A 21034-nucleotide genomic window follows, 5' to 3' on the forward strand; every position below is an offset into this window, starting at 1 on the left:
TCCTTCCCCGGACGGACGTGATTGGTTCAGTGGGCGCGGTACCTTGGGCAAGGTTTACTGCGCTCGAGCCTCGAGCGTCCGGGACGCATTGCTCGTACGACTCGCCCCCGGGTCTTCTCATGTCGGAGTGAGCTCAGACGTGTCGAGGTGGGCATAAGGCGTGTCGAGGCGGAGGCGGGGGGAGCGAGGCAATGCACGGTGGAGTCCCGGTCACTATGCGACGCGACTCTATCACTGTGCATCCTTCCTCTCGTGACGTAATGCAGTCCGGCGTATTTGCGATAGACCTGCAGCACATGGGGTGATCTTAAGTACTGTCGCGTTGGTGCAGGATGCGATCCTGGAAAACCCCCGACGCGGACTCGGAGGACAAATCCGGCGTCTTCGGAGCATCACCGCCCCATGTCACTGTGGTTTGTAAGAGCATTCGCCGGGCGCTTGAGGTACGTATCTACTTCAAGGTGAACTTGATCCTCTTACCGTCCGCTGCGTACTTATTTACACGATAAGTCGCAGATAGTCCGACTTTCTAACTTCTCAGCAACATGTATGTATGTTTCGATGCAAGGAAACCTCCTCCTTCGACAGCTTAAGCCTCAGTACTCGGTCACGTACGTTGCGCCTCCGGTGAGGGTATCCTCAGCGTCGTTAGGCAGCTCGGAGTCATCCTGACCTCTGGCATTGTGTCAGCGCGGAGGCTTTGTTGGCTTGATAGTTGTCCGACCGAAAGCGGTTGTGTCCAATGCCTTCGTATCAAGTACCGCCGACCTTGAAGATGATTCAATTCACGACGACATGAGATCACTTCACTATCAGGTCCGTGAACGATACGATGACTTCACAGCCCAACAACATATGAACAGACTCTACTCGAGCTCACACAAGTGGTGCCCATCCAGGCGATCCTCGGAGGTGTCTCTGTGGTCGGACCCGTCCTTGCGCTCTACCTCAGTGAGACATGGGACCGTCGCAATGTACGTCTACTAGCCTTGGATCGGACAGTGCGGAGGCTTTGCGGGCTTGATAGTTTTCCGACCGAGAGCGGTTGTGTTCAATGCCTTCGTATCAAGTGCCGCTGACCTTCAAGTTGAAAATGATTCAATTCACGACGACACGAGGTCACTTCACTATCAGGTACGATGACTTCACAGCTTAACAACATATGAATAGACTCTACTCGAGCTCACACAAGTGGTGCCCATCCAGGCGATCCTCGGAGGTGTCTCTGTGGTCGGACCCGTCCTTGCGCTCTCCCTCAGTGAGACATGGGACCGTCGCAATGTACGTCTACTAGCCTTGGATCGGAATAGTCCATGACATGACATCTCGGCTGAATGGGTGGACAGTGTCGGAGCTGGCGAAGCGGCCTGTTCAAGTTTACGGTACTGTATGGATCTTGTTCTTCGCATTCGGAGGCTACACAGAATACGAACTGAAAACATGACAAAGGTCAATTTGTGAACCGTATTGTACAATTGGGCTCAAACGTCCGAGACCGCATCCAAGTCGATATCAGCAGAGTACTCCGGAAGATCGCGTACTTCGAATGAGGCCTTGTGGACGCACGGGTTCGCGCTCAGTATGTCCTGCACGATCGCTTTGGGATTGAGAACACGCAAGGCCGCAAGCGTAGTATCGTCCTTGGTTGCTGCAACGCTACCGTGGCGCGGATCGTCGAATCCAAGGATAATCAGGCGGAAAGATTCCACCTTCAGACCCGCGAATGCTTGCAGCACATTTTGCAGATCCGCGTCCACCGATCCGATGTCCACGTATAGCCCGACGTCGACCACAGTGAGCTCAGGAGCGTGGTTCCTCGCAGCTTGTACAAGGGCCCTCCTCACGGCTGGCGAGTGTAGCGGTTCACGGAATGGTCCTGTCATATGAAATTCCAGGTACAGGGTGGTAGGGCGGAGGTCCGCGAGCACCTCCGGTAGTGGCCGCTCGATGTCGTCGTGGTGATGGACCTGTAGCCACAGGCGCTCGACTTTGCAGGATAGCCCGAATGCCCACGCAGTAACGACGTCGGTACGTACCTCCATGAGGGAGGCCCACGCAGAGCGGTCGTCTCGCGCGGCTGTCTTCCGATTGTGTCGTCGGGCATACTCGAACGCGTTATATCTGTGGTAGTACTTGGTGAAAGAATGGGATGCCGTGGTGGTAGTGAGACGCTTGATGTTGGGGCATGCAACGAGGAGGTCGCTGATGTCGAACGACGCGGCATGCAATTTCGTGATGTCGAGTATAAGGTGTGAGACCTTGAGGAAGCGGGGTTCGAGCCGGCGTCGCTCATAGAACAGATCGATGCCAGCGAGGTGGAGTGTTTCCAGTGTCGGGGCATAATGAGAGAGCCGGAAGAAGAATGACTGTTTGGGATCGAGACCCTCGCGGCATACCCATACGAGCTCGCGTAAAGGAGACCGGAGTTGATGGAGCACTCCCCAGTATTCGGCTGCTCCTTCGCGGACCTCTAGACGCGAGAGGGTTGTCAGAGATGCGACGGCGGAAAAAAAAACTTCCCCTTCGCTGCCTTCGAATAGAGACTCTGTCCATCCCAGAAGCGAAAGACTGATAAGATTTGGGAATTTAGGAAGGAGAGTTGATAGAGCGGCGGGGGAAGTAGTGGTGTAGAACCGTGCCGTCAAAACAAGTCTGCGCACGTAGGCCAAGCGGATGCCGTTCTCTGCGAGGCAACACTCGGCGAATGAGGATACGTTACGAGGCTTTTCGGTGCCGAGCCTAACTTCGCCGGACAGGAGTACCTTGGCACCTTCGTGGTAGAGTGCACGGTTTGCGCGCATCATGGATGCGATAGTACAGCGTGGATGAGGTGCAATGTCTGCCGGCATCGCTACGACGAAGCCCATGATCGCCAATAAGACATCGAGGTTCATGGTGATACTTGTAGACCTGGAGATGGAGAATGAGATCTACTACGAGTAAGAAGCATGCAATCACACTCACATTTTTGCTGTACTTCCACAACGGCTGGGCTTGCGGTGGTTTACTAGTTCCTGGCCAATAGTGTCTGGCCAAAGGAGTTCATAAAGTTTTCGTGAATGCTCTTCTGAAGCTTCTCCGGGGCGTGGTGAGTTCACCGTTGCGCGCTACGACGTTCAATGCGGAGACGAGGACTGGCAGAGATACAGCTGGCGAGTCGCAGAACGAAAGCAAGATGGAGACAAGGGGCTCCTGTCCACCCGCTCCGACGCTACTAAGATTTCAAAGTGAGGTATAGAGAAGGCGTTAGACGACAGGCTCACAGCTACCCATGTATAGGTATAGCACCAGGAGTTGCTAAGGGCGTTTGGCACAGTGGTAGCGCGCACGCTTTGCATGCTCTCTCAACCATCGTGTGCGTGAGGTCGAGGGTTCAAACCCCTCAACGTCCATTTTGCTCTCGGTCATCTTGCGAACCAAGGCGTACCCAGACATACTTGACGAGGAAACTTGACGAGGAAACTTGACGAGGAAGCCTGACGCTGACCTGTCTCACGCTGCATTTAGGTGGTCGGAATCATGTTGAAGGGATCGCTATCGTTTGTTCTGTATGAATGAAGAGTCTCAGAATACTTGCCGGTAATGCCGATCAAAGGTTTCCGCGACTCGTCGGCCACTTCACGTTGGCTCCTAAGGGTATTCCGAATACTCACGTTGGGTTTCGTCTACGTGTACCCCTTCATCTCCGATTGAAGCCGTGGAACTCGCCGAGCCGCTGGCGCCCAGGCGAGAAGTATATCAACGAGAAGGCGGAAAGGTCGACGGAGGTCAGGAAGGGTACGAGAGAAGGGCGACGAGGAGAGCGCATGAGCGACTCTGCTCTGGGGGGGGGGCGCAGGTAAGATTATTCAGACCGCGCAGTTGGCGCACGCGTCGCGAGAGGAGGAGGAGGGTAATATTTCGGTAAGAGCTAAAGAACAGGCATGTACAGGCGTCTACCACGAAGCCTACTTCAAAGACTAGTAGCGCTCAACCGTTAGGGGGTTAACCACTACCCAGATATATAGGAGCAGGTACAGTGTGAGAGGCAGCATCATCGGGGCTCTAAAGGAGGAGTACGGTGACGACAAGCCTGAATCTGTGGAGGAAGCATGGCATGCCCTCATGGACATTCGTCATCTACTATCTCGGGTATGTTCCCCGCGACGTCTTCGCGGGAATGTCGCGTCTCGGGAGGTTGAAAGTAGATCACTTGGCAGCGCTCGACGTGACGTACGCTCAACTTCACGAGATCGTTGTGACGTTCATAACCGGATCGCGGCTTCCTAACAACAACAAAGCAGTGTGCATCATCCCACACCTCCGTCACACAGACTACGTAACCATCTGGGACATCGACTTCAAGTCTCTGTATTGCGAAGGAGGTTTCGCTGCGGTTGATGGAAGCGCATGAGAGCGAGGCTCGCCGGCTCATCTAGACCTTGCAGCGCATTCCTGAGGCTGGTTCCCTAGTTGGACACATGATCGAGCCGTTCGTCCACCGCTTGCTCACGAATAAACGGGAAGGAGATCCGTGCCCGCTTCTGGAGATGCGGTCGAACGATGTCGAACACACCCCGACCTTCACCGTCGATCCCTCGGCTGCCGCGTCCTCAGGAACGTTGGGCTTTCCACAACTTCAACGCAAGGTAGAGAGGATCGGCAGTCGGATCCCGACCTCGCTAGCGCATGGCACCTACCACAGCCCCAAGGAAAAGTCCCCCCTCGTCGACGCCTTCACGGTTGAGAGCGACAACGCGACCTGCTCAGCCATTCTGTGGCTGTTCCAAGTGATAAACCCGGAGCACTACGATGGGTCAGGGCGCGGCTATATCTGGATACGCAAACTCATAACGACCCTGCAGGATGAGCTGGAATCGCGCCGACAGGCCGAGACGAGTTCACCGGAGAAACACGAGGGCAGTAGTACCGTACCACGCAAGCGGAAGCGGGAGGACAACGAGCGCAAGACAAAGAACCCCGAGGTGTCTGTCCGTTATGTGCTGGTTCGCCTAACTGACGAGGGCAGCGCCTCGTGGAAGATGCCAGAAAGTTGGGGAGCGAACCGCAGAAGTGGACCATCGAGGCCCTGTATATTTGTTGCAGGTGCCGATCATGGTACAATTGATTGAATGCATGGGTGCTGACTGTATGTGCAGAGCTACTTGAACGACCTTGAGGAGAAGGAGACTCCGCGAGACAAAGAGGTTCGCAAAGAAGAGGCTCCGGAAGGAGGTCCGTCTGTTGTAGTTCATGCAGAGTGGAGCCTTAGACAGGGAACAGCATCAGGCGACGATTGCGAGGAACGAGCCCAGTCCGATACTACAATCGGACTTTAGTATTACTGTTAGTTTTATTGCTTACTCACACTAGTTTCTCTCCGCTTACACGGCCTACAATACTTTGTACAGGATTCACACTCAGATTTTCGATACTTAGTATTACTACTATCGCTACCCTAGAAGCTGATAAAGCGCCCGTCAACCCCGGAAGCTGATAATGTGCCTCTGGGCTTTGTGTATGCTCACCATCTGACTTGTAATATATTCAACAACGTAGGTGGGCATCTGCTCTATGCACCTGAAAAAAGAGCGACGTAAATCGTGATGATACAACCGAATAAACTGGGTGGGAATACGACGAGTCTGAGCTGCTGCCTACTGTTCTTAGCATATCTTACCGGTTTTTGTTCCGACTACGTTCTCACTTTGTAGCAGGACGCAATGCGTTCTGCTGAACACTGTTCTGATTTTTCCGAGCCTCCGGAAGTCGTACGAAGTGTGGTTGTACGAGAGCGTGACATTGGCAGGTCAAACCGTGACTATATTGACGCTCCGCCGTTCCTCCGCCTTGAGTCCGCGGCTTCGGGTGCCACGGTTTGATGGCGGAGATGAACTTGGGATGGTCGGCATGTGTGACCCCGGCGTGACCCGAGCTCGGAAACACTATCAGCTTCTGGGGTCAACCAGTCGGGCTCGTATTCCTTCCTCAAATCCTCTCCGTTCTCCTTGAAACTTCACAGTATAGTACCATTCAACGATGAGTACCTACATACCACATAGCGCCCAGATCGAGTGAGAGACGGAGGAACGCGCGCGCAAACATTTAAGTACTAACAGCTTCTGGGGTAGCGATAGTAAGCATTGTAAGCCAAGAGAAACTAATGTGAGTAAGTAAGATGGATAACAATGTGAGTTGCCGCGGCTGGGGCATCTCCTCCTCTCCCATCAGCCTGAAGCGGTGAACACCTATTTCTTCCAGTTCTGCCAATCGTTGTCGCTTTCCTTGCTGTGTCTTGACTCTTAGGCGGCTTCTTAGAGCCGTATGCTTATCCTCCGCCCGCTTTCGCATTTCCGCTCGCTCTGCAGAGGACTCCAGACAAGTATGTCTCGCCGCTCGCAACCACCTTCTCCTGACTCTTCTCCTCGCGTCGCAAAAAGACCAAGACTGGAATATGCGCCCCTCACGTCCGAGGATTACAAACATGGGCTCATGCTCGCACCAATGGTCAGGTCTGGTGCATGTGAGTGCAACGTAACATATCTGCGCTTCTCTTCGTCTCATCTATTTCTCAGTACCCACTCGCTTATACGCGCTCAAACATGGCGCAAAGCTAGTCTGGGGTCCAGAGACGATTGACAAAGCCATTCTCCACACGACCCGGGGAGTTGATCGTACGTCTCGCTCGCTCGTCTGCACCCCTGCTCATGATCCACTCATCAAGTCTTGCAGCCGTCACGGGCGTGGTCTCCTACCACGGCAAATCAAAAGCAATCTTCACAACGCACCCCATCGAAAAGCCCTTCCTCATCTACCAAATCGGCTCGGCGGACCCAGAGCTCGCAGTGCAAGCAGCGAAGATGGTCCAGCAGGACGTCTCCGGTTTCGACCTGAACTGCGGGTGCCCGAAGCCGTTCTCTACACATGGAGGCATGGGCGCCGCGTTGCTCACGAATCCCGACCTCCTCTGCTCCATTCTCACTGCACTCCGGGAAGCCATGCCTCCAGAGATCACCGTGTCGGCGAAGATTCGTCTGCTGCCTTCGCAGGAAGACACGCTCAAGCTGGTCGAGCGCATCGTGAACACGGGCATATCGGCACTTACGGTGCACTGTCGGACGCGGAACATGCGGATGAAGGAGAAGGCGGTTATCGAGCGGTTACGGGAGATTGTTGAGTTCGTGGAGAGGATGGGGAAGGGCGTAGCGGTGATTGAGAATGGGGATTGCCTGGGCTACGAGGACTCCAAGCGCGTCCGGGAAGTAACAGGTGCGTTCCGTACCGTCCGGCTGTGAACTTGCCTTTATGTCATGCTCGCAGGTGCACACTCGGTCATGATCGCGACTGCTGCTGAGGCGAATCCGACGTGCTTCTCGCCAACCCCGCTCAAGGATCTCGAACTTACATTTGTGCCTTCATACATCCGACTCGTAAGTTTCTCCGTACCTCCGTATCCATACGCCACCTCTCACTCCGCGTATTCGCCACAGGGCAAGTATCTGGGCAACCACTGGTCATCCACCAAGTTCTGCTCGACGCAGTTCCAAGGTCAGCACAAAAGCGCATCGCGCGCCGACCTCAAGGCGCTCCGCGAGGCGATCGTTCACGCGAAGAGCTATGAGGACATGGAGGAGCACGTCGCGCCGTGGACAGGCGAAAAGGAGTTTGCTGAGATCGTGGAGGCGATTGAGAGGCGTGGTGGCCAGCGCGCGCCGCCTATAGCGCTCCAGCCAGTCGCCCCCGCTCCCACTCTCGCTCAGATCGCATCCGAGACGACGAAGGATCAGGTTGCCCTCCAAGAGGCACCCGATGCCGCACCTGCTTCTCAGTCGATACCGGCTGCCGTCCTGGGTTTGGATATCCCTCCCGCCGCTGCTGAGGCGATTGCAGTCTAGTAGTCAGACTCTACATACACTTTCGTGGCTATAGTATTTTCTGTAGCGTAATCAGTTTGTCTTCGATGTATCAAATAGCATCTTCACCCCATTCTCACTTGCCGTGCCCCCCGAGCGCGTTCAGAAATTCGTACCCTCGCCGCGGTGCCGTCATCGATCCGAGCACACCAACGTGCGCGCTCCAGCGTACTCCATATGTAGACCATCCTCACCTCTTCCTACCATCTCACTTACCATGGTCAACCCACTCACCCAAGACGAGCTCCAGTCTATCCTCGCTTTCACCGTCGCGCTCGCGCGCTCGGCAGGCGAGCTCATCCTCGAAGGGTCTGCGAAGATCCGCTCGTCCGGCGCGGTGGACGAGAAGAAGAACTCTGTCGACCTCGTCACGGAGTACGACGTCGCGGTCGAGAGGCTCGTCAAGAGCAAGCTGAGCGAGAAGTATCCGGACTTCAAGTTGTGAGTACGCGTTCCAGGAGCGTGGCGGGGGCTGAGGCTGAAGACACCCAGCATCGGCGAGGAGTCGTTCGCTGCAGGCTCGCGCCCCGAGATGACGGACGAGCCGACGTTCTGCGTCGACCCCATCGGTGCGTACTCTACGTCTCATCACGCCCTGTTGCCGCCACCGACCGCACACTCTGCCCCGCAGACGGAACGACGAACTTCATCCACGGCTTCCCGCACTCGTGCATCTCGCTCGGGCTCATCTCCTTCAAGCGCCCCGTCCTCGGCGTGATCTACAACCCGTTCCTCGAGCAGCTCTACACCGCGACGAAGGGCGGCGGGGCGTTCCTCGCGCAGGGCATGCGCGCCCCCGCGCGGCTCCCGCTCGCGGACCCACCGCGCCCGCTGCCTTCGCTCTCACAAGCGCTGATTGGCATCGAGTGGGGGTCGGACCGCTCGCTGGAGATGGTCGAGAAGAAGGGTGAGTCGTTCAAGCGGCTCGCGGGCGACCCCAGCACGGGCGTCGTGAAGGGGAAGATGGCACATTCGTTGCGCTCGTTGGGGAGCGCGGCATTGAACTATGGGCTTGTCGCGCAGGGTGGGATGGACTTCTACTGGTGAGTGCGAGACGTGTATGCTTAGTGAGGAGACGCTAATCGAGATACAGGGAGATTGGGACTTGGTATGTGATGCGATGTGTGCTTGGGAACATGTACTGAATGACGCTGGTAGGCCCTGGGACATCTGTGCGGGTGCCATCATTGCGCAAGAGGCAGGCTGCTTGGTAGCGGGCTCGCGCGATGCGCCCCTAGACAACGATGTCAACGAGGGCGTGCTCTGGGGACGCAAGCACATGGTCATCCGTAAGATCGGAGACTCAGAGGTGCGTTTGTCTCGTGTCCAACTAGCGATTCTCCGCTTTCGCCCACCTTGTATGCTGACCTTGGTTGTAGACGGAGAAGGGCGTTGATGCGCAGAGGAGGCTGATCAAGGAGTTCTACGACACCGTTGAGGACTTCGAGCCGAAGTAAGACATAGAGGGTGGCGCACACAGATGTTGGTAGAATAGAAGTCAAGACGTACCTTGTAGACATAGTTGAGATCGTATTCATCAAGACGCAGAATCCATGGTCTCATTATCCTCCAGAGCGACCCAAGACCACTTCCAAACCCGACAACTTACATTGCGTATAGGTACAGCGATGACAGCGAGAGCATTCATGTCCGGGAGTCTACATAAGGTCGATGATCTCTTTTAGGCGTACTTCGTCCAGGATCTCAAACCCGACCGTTGGTGTTACCTGTAAATTAATGAGCGACGTCGAAAGAAAATATAGCCAAAGGAGCGCACCTGAGCAAGCTGGACGTTGTGATGGTCGAGCTTCTCCTCCATGACCTGCTTCAGTACTTTCAGGACGAGGATCTGAGCTTCTTGCAGAGTCATTTGCTAATGCACAAAGTCAGACATGAAGGGAAGTCAATAGGGAGACAGCCGCACCTTGTGCCACTTGTCCTGCAACTCGCTCTGTGCAGCCTCCGAACCCGACCCGATCGCCTTCGCGTCGTACCGGACGAAAGTACCCGAGGGATCCGTGTGGAAACTGCCAAAGCAATCGTACCCATGTATATAAACCCATCAAACAAGCACTCACAGTTGTGGCCCTAGCTCGTCGATCCCCGCAATCAACAGCGCAACACCAAACGGCCGACTCATCATCGCGTCCTCATCATGTACACTCTCTCCGAACCGCAGCGCAAGGTCGCACACCGCCTGCGTGACGCTCTCGACCTTGATGCGCTCGTCATAGGTGAAGGAGTGGTTCTGGGCGGTCACCCGTGCGTGGTCGATCATCGTGCGTGCGTCGGCGGTCAGGCCGGACATGGCGCAGCCGAGGTGGTGGTCAATCTCCATGATCTTCTCGATGGAGGAGGACTCGAGCAGGGGTGATTGGACGCGCTTCTCGACACCGAGGACTACACCTTCGGGTGTGCGGACGCCGACGGTTGTTGAGCCGAGCTGGATGGGGTATTCAGGACGTTATCCTGATACATGAGAAAGGTGGCAGTACCTTGATGGCCTCAATCGCATACTCGACTGGAGAGTTATACGTGAGCTCATTCGTACGTCCAGGAGCGCATGGACGCGTACGTACCTTGGAAGAGACGTCCCTCCGGGGAGAAGGTGTTAACACCGCGATCTGAAGACAAGATCAATAATGAGCAACATTAGACAGTTCATATGTCCGCACCGTATTCTGAGCGAGTCAAGAACATGGAGGGCAACGAGGTGAGGAGGAAAGCGGAGAAGGAGTTGTAAAGAGACCAAGCTTGCGCCAGAGCCTTCGCGCTATGCTCGCCTGCAAGCGCCGCATGCGCGTCGCGTTATGCTGTGACCGTGACGTGACGTTCTCCAGCCTGTGACTTCCAAGTCCTCCTCGACCTTTTTGGTCTTCAAATACGAGGCGGCACAGTCATACCGTCGTGCGGATTTCGCAGCAAGAACATATGCACTCTGACACATTTTTGTGTTTTGCACAGGTTGAAATGAGGTACGGAGAGTACTAGTACGTATGTCTAGCTGTCATGCTGGTCAAAATCGCTGCGGAGGCATCATCATTTACGATTTCTCACCCTCACGCCCTCACCAACAATTCCCGAGAAACGACGAGGTTCTTGTGTCGCCTTGAGAGACATAGATGACCCCGAAACTTTGCGCAGCCAAGTTTCTTGCAACCTCCAGGCTAGTGCACGGTCACACGGAGCAACTTTCCGTGTGCAGGAATGCTTCTGCTTTAATCAGGAACATTGATGTAGGTTCACTTTAAGTATTGCCACCGCCGGATTCTTGCTAGCATTCAATCCGGCAGAACTCTCCCTGCCCCACCACTGTCTCAGAAATGTGAGTGCTGGATACCCTCTTTTCTCTCAACGCAACTGATACAACTTGAACATATACAGGGCTAGACCAATGAACGACGATGTCTTGATTTCCATCATGGATATCCTCGTCCTGGAATCGGCTCGTTCAACGGCCGCGGCATTCATGTCCTTATCTCGCCGACTTTATCACGAAGGGGGCAAGCTCCTCCTCTCAGGCAACATCGATCTTCGGACCAGCTCAGACGTCTCCTCCTTCATCGCATTTTGCCTCGCCGAGGATGCGTCCAGGGCAGCGTGCGTGCGGGATCTCACGTTCACAATCAACCTCCTATCACCTGCTCTGGCGTCGTCGCTCGCGGAAGTCATACCCAGGTTTATAGGCATCAAGAAGCTTGTTCTCACCCGCGCAGACTTTCTCCTTCGGGGTCATGACGCATTATCCAGAGCATTCGCGTCCTTGACATCTCTGGAAGACTTGACTTTGATCAAAGGAAGTGCCTCTGCGGAGTTTCTCACCACCCTCCAATCCAATCTTCGGGTACGCCACTAACTCTCCTGAAGCCGCGCTAATGTGACTGACGGCATCTCTTAGAACTTGACGTTGTTCGAGATCATGATCCCAAGGGGTTTGACAGGCGCTCAAAGCACCGCCGAGCTCTCGACACTGAACATCACCTATCTATGGATGGATATACTCGTACTCGAGCCCTACATTAACACCTTCCCTCGTCTGTCGCGTCTCACCGTCACCAATGGCGCTCTTCGGGATCTTAACTCCAAACGCCCCCGTTACGCTGCCTTTTCCTGCGGGTTAGGCGGTCCACAAGATCTCCAGAACCTTCGCTGCATCAATCAGGCTGCTCAAGTCGACGGAGGTTGGGAGGCTCTGGAGGAGCTCGACACCGACCTTGCAACTTCATGGATCCTTGGTCTGTCGTGCAAGGTCGTGCGTCTGGTCTTGTATGTCCCACCCGAGACGGACTTGCGCCTCTTGCCGGAGGTGCTCAGGGACGTCCGTCCTGAGGTGCTGGAGTTGACCTTGACCGGAGACGGGTTTCTGCAGCACGTTGTCTCTATCCCTTCCCCGCTCGACTCTATGATATTGACGCTGGCCCTGAGTGAGCGGGATGTCGGCATGCCGAAGCGATGTGTGGTGAGTTTGTGCCACGCGGTCCTTCATCGGATCTTTTGCTAACCTACGTACAGGAACATCTGGCGCGATGCTTCGCACCTTCTGGCGTACAGATACTCCAGCTGAAGCTATGGAGGCTGGGCAATGTCGACGCCGAGGTATGGATGGACTGCTTTCAACGCGGGATACCCTCTCTGACGGAAATAAAGTTGGAGATCGTTGGAGATATGCACGATAATGTTTAGATGTGGACTGGATACCCTGTACCCTGTATTGCAGCACGCCAGACATGCGTGGCATGACCGTACATCCCTTGTGGTTATCCCCGTCCGGTGGGTGCGATCTACGTACACAGCTTTCAGTAACCAGGCGCTTTATATCCGACTTCGACTTGGCTCTGCTGTCATCCCTCCGCTGTTTCGTTCCGTGTGCAGTAGTATGTGAGAATACGCTGCATCGCAATCAAGAAGTCCGCGCTCTCCTCTTTGTGCTCACGATCGACGTCGCCAGGTTCCATCCAAGACCAGTGTTTGTGGAGTTGTTGCAGTACCTCCGTTTCGACATCGCACTGACGGCCGGTGTCGGGCGGTCCACGCGGTACGGAGCGAGGATCAAACAGTGAATATTGAGGACTCGTACCGCACAAGTACGACAGGATGTAGGATATAAAAAGGACCATAATGAATAAGTATGAGTCGGCCCAGGTTCGAACTGAGGACCTTCTGTGTGTTAGACAGATGCGATAACCAACTACGCCACCGACCCGTGAAGGTTGGATCTATTGAATGTCCATATCACAAGTTAACTTTCCTACACATGCCCCGGCCCGGAGGGATGGACAACGCGGCTGATCGAATCCCAACTGTCAACCACCACCATCTCCCCCCCCCCTCCGGACCCTTCTTCCGCGCATTGCAAACCATGGTATGCTCTGACATTAGATTCTAGCGCACTCTCGCAGCCTTGAGCTCATCCGATTTGCAGTCATCCTGGGAAGTCCGTATCTCGTCCTCGCGCGGCGTGCCCTACTTCTTCAACATCGAGACCCGCGAGTCGATGTGGGAAGCACCCCCGGGTCTCACCCAAGACCAGATCGCGGCTCTACCTGGCGCAAAGCAGTACCTGCTGAACTCTGACCGCCCAGCACAGGTGCGCGCGAGCCACCTGTTGGTCAAGCACCGAGACAGCAGGAGGCCTAGCAGCTGGAAGGAGGTGAGTTGTCTGTTTGTGCTTCCATTCCCCTGGTGGCCACCACCAAATCCTCAAGCTCGAGCCTCTTACATACGCTGTTCGATAGGCAAAGATTACACGTTCGAAGGAGGAGGCGATCGAGATGCTCGAGGAATATGCATCGGAGATCAACGGCTCCCCGGAGAAGTTCGCAGAGCTCGCGTCCAAGTACAGCGACTGCTCTTCCCACTCGAACGGCGGAGACCTTGGGTACTTCAAGCCGGTGCGTATATCGTGTATTCGCGTCGTTGCCGCCCAGATCGTCCTGACGCGCATCTATAATGGGCTACAGGGCCAGATGCAGAAGCCGTTCGAAGACGCCACGTACTCCCTCAAGGTCGGCGAGATTAGCGACGTCATCAGCACTGACAGCGGCGTACACCTTATCCTCCGCACGGCATGAAGCACATCCGTTCGTGACATATTTGGGAAGATAGAGCAGCAAGGCTTGCATGTATAACATCTCTCGGCACTCGGAATTCAGCGCATATAGTGCATCACTCGTCCATGGTATGCAAGGATGTCCCAGTCCGTCAACGTCCGTGAAGAGTCCAGAACCCAACGCAGCAACGCGCAGCCTAGAAGAGGCCGTGACCTTGCATCGACTCGTACTTCTTCGGATTGACGTCGCTCTTCGCTTTCTCTGCCACTTCGCGATCGAAGTCCCAAGACGCCTTGAGTCCGACACGCTGAGAGGAGACCAATGATGAGTGTTGTGTGCAGAAGGGGTGGACAAAGGACTCGCCTCAAAGAAGTCCTTGATCTGCCAGTTCTCGCAGTTCTGAAGGTCTGTGCCCTTGTCTCTCAAGGCCGCAGCCGCATACGACCTCTCCATCGCGAGCGCAGCGGGAACTTAAAACGCTGGTGAGTATTGATTGCATTGCGTGTGAGAATGGTGCTACGTACTGAAGCCTGTGCATGGATAGATTGCGAGCTTAAATCCGAGCCGCTTGCAGTCGTCCATTGTATAGTTGCCCGTCAACCCGTTGAGAAAGACGTTGATCATGACCGGGTGGGGCGCGAGTGCCTTCGTGGGCTCTCTATGAAAGCAACATCTGCACCTGCAGCCAGCGCTGCATTCAGCCTGTCCCCGATCGTCAACATCACCAGCGAAGACTCGAAGATGCGAAAGCTGCGCACCTTTTGACGCCTTCCTGGAACGCCTCCTCGCCAGCCTTCTCACCACCAAACGTCCTCGCATTTCGCCCGACTACTCAGAGTGGCATATATACGTATTTTCCTGGACACTAGAGCTCGCTGATACTAGAGCACCAGCCACGGCGCTGGGGGAGAGAAGGGGAGATGTTTCGGGAACTTGTGTGGTGGGGAGCTGCGTCACTATGACATATTCAAGTTGTACTCCTCCGTTTCGCCTTATCGTCTCTCGTAGTACTGCTGCAGCACATTTCTTGGCTGAGAAACATGAGCCATACCGGAGACACTATTCTGTCGAATATGTGAGATACATCTGCAGCAGGATACCAGCTATCCATCCGAGTCGGAGTGAGGGCGTCGAGTATATGACTGCGGCAACTTCCGGTGCCTTTGACGCCCATGCAGGTACCCTCCCAAGTGCTAGGCGCCCATACCGTGCCTATGGACCGCGCGGATATTCCGGCCATGGTAGTTCCCTTCTTCGACCAACACTGGCACGCTCAGTCTAGCTCGACCCTCTCCTGGTCCCTCGCTGTCCTCCTCGTCTCGCTCGCTGGTGCTCTGTGGACATGGTCAAGAACAACGTCGAGGGCCAAGATAGGAGCCGCGGCAGTCTCGAGAGCTCCTGCTTGCCCGCCGGAGCTGCTGAAGGATGATCTCCAGGGCGGGGTCGCGAACGCGTATACCTTCGAGCGCGAGATTACTGTGCCATTCGATATTGGGGACACGAGGGTGTCGAAGATACTCGTGCATCCTATCAAGGTGTGTGCCCACGTTTGTGGCATTCGTGTTGCCCGCTCAATGTCCTTGGATTGATAGAGCTGCCGCGGGACGTCTGTCACTGAGTCGCGTTATTCGCCTGAAGGTCTCGAGGTATGTCCTGACTCCTTGCGCTTTGTTTTTTTTTCCTTGTGCATAGGGGCTTCTGTGTACTAGCGCACTTGCGCGCTCGGACGCGCGAGTCACCCTACACTGCAAGCACGAGTCCCTGCTACACCGGACTATAAGTGGCATTAGTGGCGAGCAAAGGTTGCCCATGGCCCACCTATCGGCGAAGAAGGCGTGTGTTCGGTCACAGGCGTTGTATAAACCGTGCAGAGGCTTTCACGCACACCTGTGTCCTCGCCCACCGCTCGGTGCAGTAGGGTCCCGCGCTTCCAGTGCTAGCCACTTAGTCAGTATATCCGGAGGGGCGTGCGCTCCCAAATATCTTCGCGCGTCACGAACCCAAGAGATGGTCGCCACACACCCGCCTCTTCCAGACATCATACCCTGATCATACCGAAGCTTCGTGTGGATATGCTGGGTTACGTCTGCCGTCATGAGGCTACTCTCAGACAATTTGCGGACTGTATTTGCGCTACGTTCCTGCTATGCGAGGAAATGCTCATGCCATGCTGCTCCCGAAGCTCTTAGCCTAAGTCAAATAGGAGTGGTCGAAGCTAGGGATTCTGAGGGTGATTCGGGGGTCGTTTTCCAATGGGATCATGGATATAATGTTCGCTGATCAAGCGCGTGGCCCTTCGACCTATGCAGGCCAGAATTTTGTAACCCAGATATGTGTTTCTGGAACCAAAAAGTGCCTCCGAAGGTGCTTCTGCGTTCATGTTCGATGATGCCAGAAACGCGTCTGGAAACACGACCAGGATCGCCCTCATAGTCGCCAGAATCCCAGCTTACCTGGGTGCGCTCATGGTTGGCTATTAGTAGCCAGACAGTAATACCTGTTGTTGACTGCTTCAAGGACCTGGTCCGTGAACAGGCATGGTACGCCTGTCATGACAGGCAGCGCCTTGACTGAGGGCTTTCTCCGGTCTTGCATGTATGCCCAAAAAGGTCACATACCCCGGTGATAGCTGAGGAAAGGTCGCATTCGACTAAACGTTCCTTTGTTCGGAAAAGTGATTCAAGGCTATATGGCCACCCAGAAATGTCAGAATTTTGGGATAGTTGGCCTTTCCATAAGGTAGCATATCATCAGTCGCCTTTTTGGACAAAGGAAATGTCGGCTGTGAGCTTCCCTTGGCACGTCAGGAAAATTCGCTGGGAACCACGTCCTTTGGTGCCCAGAAATGCCACAAGTTGTGAAAGGCAATGAAATCTTTGTGGTGACCAAAAACCGTGGTATATGCCATGCGAAGGTATTGCCAGTCAAGGATTCCCAGAGATTGCTTGTCGCCAAGTCTGGGGCTATGCTCGCCAGCCGCATGTCCTATTAGTCTGCACGGAGCATGTATACTAGTGTCGCTGTCGTCCTCAGCATCAGTGGGTGGGCTGGTTCACGTAGCGTTGTATGGCGACTGGAGTACACACATACCTTCTTCTTCTTCCCCTTGTGACATTGTGCTCACTTTGACGCGGCCACAGAACGATAGGAGATGGTGCATCATAGAGGCGGAGTCGCATGCCATTATTACAGCGAGAGAAGTGGCCAAGGTATGCCCGTTTGTGAAGTGCGCATTGCTCCTCATGCTCACCACGTTGCGATAGATGGTCCTCATCACGCCGCACATAGAGGTCGACCCCGCGGCGCCGCACGGCGGGAGGTTAGTCGTCTCGTTCCCAGAGGACTCCGAGAGCGAGACATTTTCCGTCCCTCTGCACCCTTCGCAAGACACTGTATCCGACTGGCCAGTGTACGTCACACAAGGCTTGATATCTAATGCGTCGCTGACGGCACTCCATTCGCAGCATCGACGACTGTACAATGTTCGGCAAGTACCTTGTCCAGGGTTACGTCTGCGCGGCGTTAGAGCCAGAAGGCCGGTCGCCCTCCGAGATCCTCTCAGACTACTTTGGCCGGTCCGTCCACCTTGTGATGAAAGGCCCACGGGTGCGCCCGTGTGGACCGACGGAAGCCTTCCCGGAGCTCAAGGCGTCAGCGGTATTCCAGGACGGGTACCCGTTCCTAATCGCCAGTGAGGAGAGCCTGGAGGAGGTCGGGCGCGTCATCAGTACGTTCGCACAAGACGAGACTCCTCAAGGTCGTATTGGTGGGATTGACCGCGAGAGGTGGCGCGACGGCGGGGTCAACATTGAGAGGTGCGCAATTTGCGGCGTGGGTTTGGGACGACGCTGACTCGCCTGAGCGCAGGTTCCGTCCCAATATTGTCGTCAAGGGTTCAGGCGTGCCGTTTGCGGAGGACATGTGGCGGCAGATTGTCATACGCCCCATCGAGCCTACCGAAGGCTCAGACGAGACGCGCACGTTCACCCTCGTGTCTAAGTGCACTCGCTGTCTTGTACGTCCGCGGTCTACTCGTCGCCCCTGACGTCTCTGACCTGTAGAACTCACGCAGCTACCCAACGTGGACACGACGACAGGCGTGCGCGACGCAGCCGTGCCGTACAAGGTGCTGATGAAGTTCCGGACGGGCAAGGACCCGGCGCGGAAGAGCAAGGCGTGCTTTGGGTGCAATGCGGTCGTTGGCGGGGAGGGCGTCGTGCGTGTCGGAGACAGGATCGAAGTGAAGGAGTGGGCGACGGGGATTGGGGTGTAGATGCGAATAGTCTGGACAGAGGACAGAGTGCTGTATATTAGATGGGTGGTATAGCTTGGTTTGCATCGTGAGACTGTTCTCAAGAGTAATGACATGGTACGATGATCCAACGTAACCACCTGTCGGGAGTCGAACTCATCGAAGGCGCTATCGGGCGGTTGCACTAACCGATTGCCTACGAGGATATCCGAGACTGCCACCCAACTACAGGTATACAAGTACCCCACTACCAGTGCAGGAGTTGGACGTCAGAGTCAGGATGCAGAGCTCGTCCCGTCTTCTTTCCGGCTCGCTCTCCCGTCTCTCCGCTTCCACCGCGCGCACACTCCTCACGCGCAGAGTCATCCCCGCCTTCTCTCAGCACCCTCACGCACGTACACGCACGATGAGCTCTGTGACCACCCACCCGTCTCTGTCTCTCGTCTCCACCCCCAGTAAGCTTCAGTGAGCTCCAGGCTCGGCGACACACTTCTGACACGCTGCAGGTGCACCCGCTGCGGTGGGCCCGTACACCCAGGCGATCCGCGTCGGGGACCTGCTCTTCTGCTCTGGCTCGCTCGGACTGGACCCATCTACGGGGAAGCTGGTCAGTCGTCTCGTGGCCACCGCGTGGTGTGCTGGATGCTAATGCGTAGTGGATGGGAAGGTCGAGGGAGGCGTTGAGGCGCAGGCCCGGCAGGCTCTCAAGAACATGAAGGCGATCATCGAGGCGGGCGGGAGCGAGGTCGGGAAGGTCGTCAAGACCACGGTGCGTCTCTCTTCTTGCGTCCATGTCCTATCAGCCATCCCATGTCACGTCCTGTATGGCCGCTGAGCGTGCACGCGCAGGTGTTCTTGCACTCCATGGACGACTTCAAGCCCGTGAACGCGATCTACGCCGAGTTCTTCGGCGACCACAAGCCTGCGCGGTCGGCTGTCCAGGTCGCGAGGCTCCCGCTCGACACGCTGTTCGAGATCGAGGCGATCGTCAGGTGTGTTCGTGGCTGCTTGAGTGGTCGAGTTTGCTCATCAGAACTAGCCTTGTGTGAGCATGGCTGTGCGAGCGCGTGCGGGAACCAGCCGAAGGTGAGATAACCGCAGCGGCTAGTGTCGAGTAACTGCGAGATCCCCCTAAAGTCTCCAGATCGATCATTTGCCTTAGGGCACTATGGGGGGTATATAGAGCAGTAGGACGTGCTCACTACATGGTGTGGGTGGGAGGAGCTCAGGACTCCGGCGTGCGTGGTTAGGACTCGCCCCTCGGAGGGCGAGGAGTACAGGACATGCACACGGAGGAGCTCTGGACATGCATGCAACGGCGAGCAGCAGGCAGAAAAGCGAATGTATTTAGGTATGTAACTATACACTGACGTCCAAACCTGCAGTTGAAACATGGGCGCCTATTCCCGGCTCTCTTCTTCACCGCCATCATGTCCCCTCCCGAGCCCTGTGCGTCTTGGCATGTAGCGACATAACCCGCCCTCGAGTCCTCTCTGCGCAGTCACCCGCCGCTCTTGCCCTCATGACTTGACCGCATATACCTTGGAGGATGCATCAAGACGACGTGTCCAAAGACACGCAGAGGAAGTAAGCAGGTACGCGTACCTTGTCTCCGATGCCAGTCTATGTCCGTCCCCGCACTCGCCCGCAGTCCTCAGTCCGCACTTGACACGTCGTCTCTTTCGCTTGTTACCAGGTGAGGTATCTCTGGAGTCCGAGTCGGTGAGTCATGCCTTCCACAGTCTTTGGTCTGGGCTCGACGCGCTGTCTTGATGTGTGACATCAGGTGAGGGGTCTCGAGTCGGCGAGGAAGACTTACCATGTGCGGGCTGGTTCAGGTTTGCGCTTGACGCGTCTTCTCAACATGCAATGTCATTTGCTGCACCCCAGAAGGACTTGACGAGCCGCGAGTCCTTCTCGAACGTGCTCGGGTCGTTCGGGTCGGTCTGGTTGACAGCGGATGAGGAGGAAGAGGACGAGCCGGACTTTGTTGATGAACCTGAGTGGCTCTTGAGTCCGAGTCGGCGAGTCGTGCCTTCCGCAGTCTTCAGTCTGCACTCGACACGTTGTCCTAATGCATGACATCAGGTGAGGAGTCTCAAGCTGCGAGGAAGACTTACCGTGTGCGGGCTAACTCGGTGTTCAAGTTCTCGCTTGTCATCTTCACGCGTACGCAAACTCACTTGCTAGTAAGTGAGCCTGTGGTGTTGCGCGCAGAGAAGACTTGCTGAGTTTGCGGCCTAACCGGGTGACGGTCCGGAAGACACAGCGGGAACGGGACAAAATGTGAGATAGTAAGCAGATGTGCAGATGCACATACCTTGTCTCGTCATCAGTCCACGTCCATCCTCGCGGTCCTCAAGTTGCACTCAACACGTCATCTCCGATTGAGCCCACAACAAGGTAAGTGGAAAGTCGAGTTCACAGGCTCCAAGAGTTCATGAAGGTGAGTAGTCGAGTCTGTTGGTTAGATGTCAGTACATGTGTGAGAGTTCAATCTGGCATGCTTGACGGTGGCTCAGCTGAAATCTGAGTCGACCGGTTGCACGTCAATGCGGGTACTACACGCACTGCGAGGAGAGAACAGAGGTGAGACTCACCGGCCATTGTGTAGACAGAAGACCAGGATCCCACGCATACCCATAGTCATGCACGGCAGTGAGCGATAGTCAGCCTTGAAAATCCATCCGGCGAGCGCGTTGAAGGAGGGGGGGAAGCACAAACACAGGGATGATGGTCAGAGACTAGAGTCAACGTGGCATGGTCGGAAGTCGGGACTCAGCCGTGCACGGCGCCAGCGTGGCTAAGCGGATCACAAGTAGTACGGTTAGTGTTCGCTT

The 21034-nt window shown here is 55.6% G+C and overlaps 10 protein-coding genes and 2 non-coding genes across 12 annotated transcripts; 9 read left to right on the forward strand and 3 right to left on the reverse strand.

Annotated features, from left to right (window-relative positions):
* The first annotated feature begins 555 nt into the window (after positions 1 to 555).
* Positions 556 to 1119, forward strand: L226DRAFT_529042 (uncharacterized protein). Its single transcript, XM_067679515.1, has 3 exons — positions 556 to 627; positions 691 to 816; positions 900 to 1119. The coding sequence occupies exons 1-3, from the start codon at positions 562 to 564 to the stop codon at positions 1077 to 1079; spliced, it is 372 nt and encodes a 123-aa protein (XP_067543493.1). The 5' UTR covers positions 556 to 561; the 3' UTR covers positions 1080 to 1119.
* A 292-nt stretch (positions 1120 to 1411) lies between these two features.
* On the reverse strand, positions 1412 to 3195 carry L226DRAFT_607951 (uncharacterized protein). The gene is made up of 2 exons (XM_067685868.1): positions 2965 to 3195; positions 1412 to 2910 (listed from the first exon to the last, which is right to left on the reverse strand). Coding segments are annotated over exons 1-2 (1431 nt in total). The 5' UTR covers positions 2967 to 3195; the 3' UTR covers positions 1412 to 1481.
* A 106-nt stretch (positions 3196 to 3301) lies between these two features.
* L226DRAFT_t9 lies at positions 3302 to 3392 on the forward strand. Its single transcript has one exon. It is a non-coding gene; the product is annotated as a tRNA-Ala (tRNA).
* Positions 3393 to 4096: 704 nt separating this feature from the next.
* Positions 4097 to 5476, forward strand: L226DRAFT_518768 (uncharacterized protein; the record flags this gene model as incomplete). Its single annotated transcript, XM_067678562.1, has 4 exons — positions 4097 to 4282; positions 4419 to 4985; positions 5139 to 5214; positions 5391 to 5476. 4 exons carry the CDS (start codon positions 4097 to 4099, stop codon positions 5474 to 5476), a joined length of 915 nt encoding a protein of 304 aa, XP_067543495.1.
* Positions 5477 to 6363: 887 nt separating this feature from the next.
* L226DRAFT_450655 (FMN-linked oxidoreductase) lies at positions 6364 to 7874 on the forward strand (the record flags this gene model as incomplete). Its single annotated transcript, XM_067674961.1, has 5 exons — positions 6364 to 6502; positions 6555 to 6653; positions 6712 to 7248; positions 7300 to 7409; positions 7470 to 7874. The coding sequence occupies 5 exons, from the start codon at positions 6364 to 6366 to the stop codon at positions 7872 to 7874; spliced, it is 1290 nt and encodes a 429-aa protein (XP_067543496.1).
* Positions 7875 to 8076: 202 nt separating this feature from the next.
* On the forward strand, positions 8077 to 9465 carry L226DRAFT_476392 (myo inositol monophosphatase). The gene is made up of 6 exons (XM_067676709.1): positions 8077 to 8333; positions 8385 to 8461; positions 8524 to 8935; positions 8986 to 9000; positions 9051 to 9201; positions 9272 to 9465. Exons 1-6 carry the CDS (start codon positions 8110 to 8112, stop codon positions 9347 to 9349), a joined length of 957 nt encoding a protein of 318 aa, XP_067543497.1. The 5' UTR covers positions 8077 to 8109; the 3' UTR covers positions 9350 to 9465.
* L226DRAFT_498124 (proteasome subunit alpha type 5) lies at positions 9434 to 10660 on the reverse strand. The gene is made up of 7 exons (XM_067677649.1): positions 10568 to 10660; positions 10472 to 10516; positions 10388 to 10413; positions 9971 to 10335; positions 9817 to 9919; positions 9670 to 9765; positions 9434 to 9619 (listed from the first exon to the last, which is right to left on the reverse strand). The coding sequence occupies exons 1-7, from the start codon at positions 10590 to 10592 to the stop codon at positions 9551 to 9553; spliced, it is 729 nt and encodes a 242-aa protein (XP_067543498.1). The 5' UTR covers positions 10593 to 10660; the 3' UTR covers positions 9434 to 9550.
* A 490-nt stretch (positions 10661 to 11150) lies between these two features.
* L226DRAFT_41790 (uncharacterized protein) lies at positions 11151 to 12744 on the forward strand. The gene is made up of 4 exons (XM_067674590.1): positions 11151 to 11217; positions 11277 to 11736; positions 11791 to 12351; positions 12405 to 12744. Coding segments are annotated over exons 1-4 (1194 nt in total). The 5' UTR covers positions 11151 to 11215; the 3' UTR covers positions 12576 to 12744.
* A 277-nt stretch (positions 12745 to 13021) lies between these two features.
* On the reverse strand, positions 13022 to 13095 carry L226DRAFT_t11. Its single transcript has one exon. It is a non-coding gene; the product is annotated as a tRNA-Val (tRNA).
* Positions 13096 to 13205: 110 nt separating this feature from the next.
* Positions 13206 to 14179, forward strand: L226DRAFT_498127 (rotamase-domain-containing protein). The gene is made up of 4 exons (XM_067677650.1): positions 13206 to 13254; positions 13315 to 13542; positions 13628 to 13783; positions 13853 to 14179. The coding sequence occupies exons 1-4, from the start codon at positions 13252 to 13254 to the stop codon at positions 13961 to 13963; spliced, it is 498 nt and encodes a 165-aa protein (XP_067543500.1). The 5' UTR covers positions 13206 to 13251; the 3' UTR covers positions 13964 to 14179.
* Positions 14180 to 15162: 983 nt separating this feature from the next.
* L226DRAFT_41808 (uncharacterized protein) lies at positions 15163 to 18436 on the forward strand. Its single transcript, XM_067674591.1, has 7 exons — positions 15163 to 15477; positions 15535 to 15588; positions 17083 to 17151; positions 17206 to 17351; positions 17407 to 17757; positions 17810 to 17957; positions 18015 to 18436. Exons 1-7 carry the CDS (start codon positions 15181 to 15183, stop codon positions 18213 to 18215), a joined length of 1266 nt encoding a protein of 421 aa, XP_067543501.1. The 5' UTR covers positions 15163 to 15180; the 3' UTR covers positions 18216 to 18436.
* L226DRAFT_607957 (YjgF-like protein) lies at positions 18388 to 19243 on the forward strand (the record flags this gene model as incomplete). The annotated part of the gene is made up of 5 exons (XM_067685869.1): positions 18388 to 18649; positions 18701 to 18801; positions 18862 to 18963; positions 19044 to 19186; positions 19234 to 19243. Exons 1-5 carry the CDS (start codon positions 18475 to 18477, stop codon positions 19241 to 19243), a joined length of 531 nt encoding a protein of 176 aa, XP_067543502.1. The 5' UTR covers positions 18388 to 18474.
* Between the last annotated feature and the right edge of the window lie 1791 nt (positions 19244 to 21034).

The sequence above is a fragment of the Lentinus tigrinus genome (assembly GCF_003813185.1).
Source record: "Lentinus tigrinus ALCF2SS1-7 unplaced genomic scaffold L226scaffold_1, whole genome shotgun sequence".
NCBI lineage: Eukaryota > Fungi > Basidiomycota > Agaricomycetes > Polyporales > Polyporaceae > Lentinus > Lentinus tigrinus.

Bases quoted from the DNA above. Each gene is read 5' to 3' on its own strand.
- L226DRAFT_529042 (XM_067679515.1), top strand. From the start codon at position 562: ATGCAAGGAAACCTCCTCCTTCGACAGCTTAAGCCTCAGTACTCGGTC. The intron at 628-690 runs GTGAGGGTATCC...GCATTGTGTCAG, and splicing joins TCACGTACGTTGCGCCTCCG to CGCGGAGGCTTTGTTGGCTT. The intron at 817-899 runs GTCCGTGAACGA...GTGCCCATCCAG, and splicing joins TGAGATCACTTCACTATCAG to GCGATCCTCGGAGGTGTCTC.
- L226DRAFT_476392 (XM_067676709.1), top strand. From the start codon at position 8,110: ATGGTCAACCCACTCACCCAAGACGAGCTCCAGTCTATCCTCGCTTTC. The intron at 8,462-8,523 runs GTGCGTACTCTA...TCTGCCCCGCAG, and splicing joins GTTCTGCGTCGACCCCATCG to ACGGAACGACGAACTTCATC. The intron at 9,202-9,271 runs GTGCGTTTGTCT...CCTTGGTTGTAG, and splicing joins GTAAGATCGGAGACTCAGAG to ACGGAGAAGGGCGTTGATGC.
- L226DRAFT_498124 (XM_067677649.1), bottom strand. From the start codon at position 10,592: ATGTTCTTGACTCGCTCAGAATACG. The intron at 10,517-10,567 runs GTGCGGACATAT...TCTTGTCTTCAG, and splicing joins CTTGACTCGCTCAGAATACG to ATCGCGGTGTTAACACCTTC. The intron at 10,336-10,387 runs GTACTGCCACCT...TACCCCATCCAG, and splicing joins ATGCGATTGAGGCCATCAAG to CTCGGCTCAACAACCGTCGG.
- L226DRAFT_41790 (XM_067674590.1), top strand. The intron at 11,737-11,790 runs GTACGCCACTAA...GGCATCTCTTAG, and splicing joins CCCTCCAATCCAATCTTCGG to AACTTGACGTTGTTCGAGAT. The intron at 12,352-12,404 runs GTGAGTTTGTGC...ACCTACGTACAG, and splicing joins GCATGCCGAAGCGATGTGTG to GAACATCTGGCGCGATGCTT.
- L226DRAFT_498127 (XM_067677650.1), top strand. The intron at 13,543-13,627 runs GTGAGTTGTCTG...GCTGTTCGATAG, and splicing joins GGCCTAGCAGCTGGAAGGAG to GCAAAGATTACACGTTCGAA. The intron at 13,784-13,852 runs GTGCGTATATCG...AATGGGCTACAG, and splicing joins ACCTTGGGTACTTCAAGCCG to GGCCAGATGCAGAAGCCGTT.
- L226DRAFT_41808 (XM_067674591.1), top strand. From the start codon at position 15,181: ATGGTAGTTCCCTTCTTCGACCAACACTGGCACGCTCAGTCTAGCTCG. The intron at 15,478-15,534 runs GTGTGTGCCCAC...TTGGATTGATAG, and splicing joins TACTCGTGCATCCTATCAAG to AGCTGCCGCGGGACGTCTGT. The intron at 17,758-17,809 runs GTGCGCAATTTG...GCCTGAGCGCAG, and splicing joins GGCGGGGTCAACATTGAGAG to GTTCCGTCCCAATATTGTCG.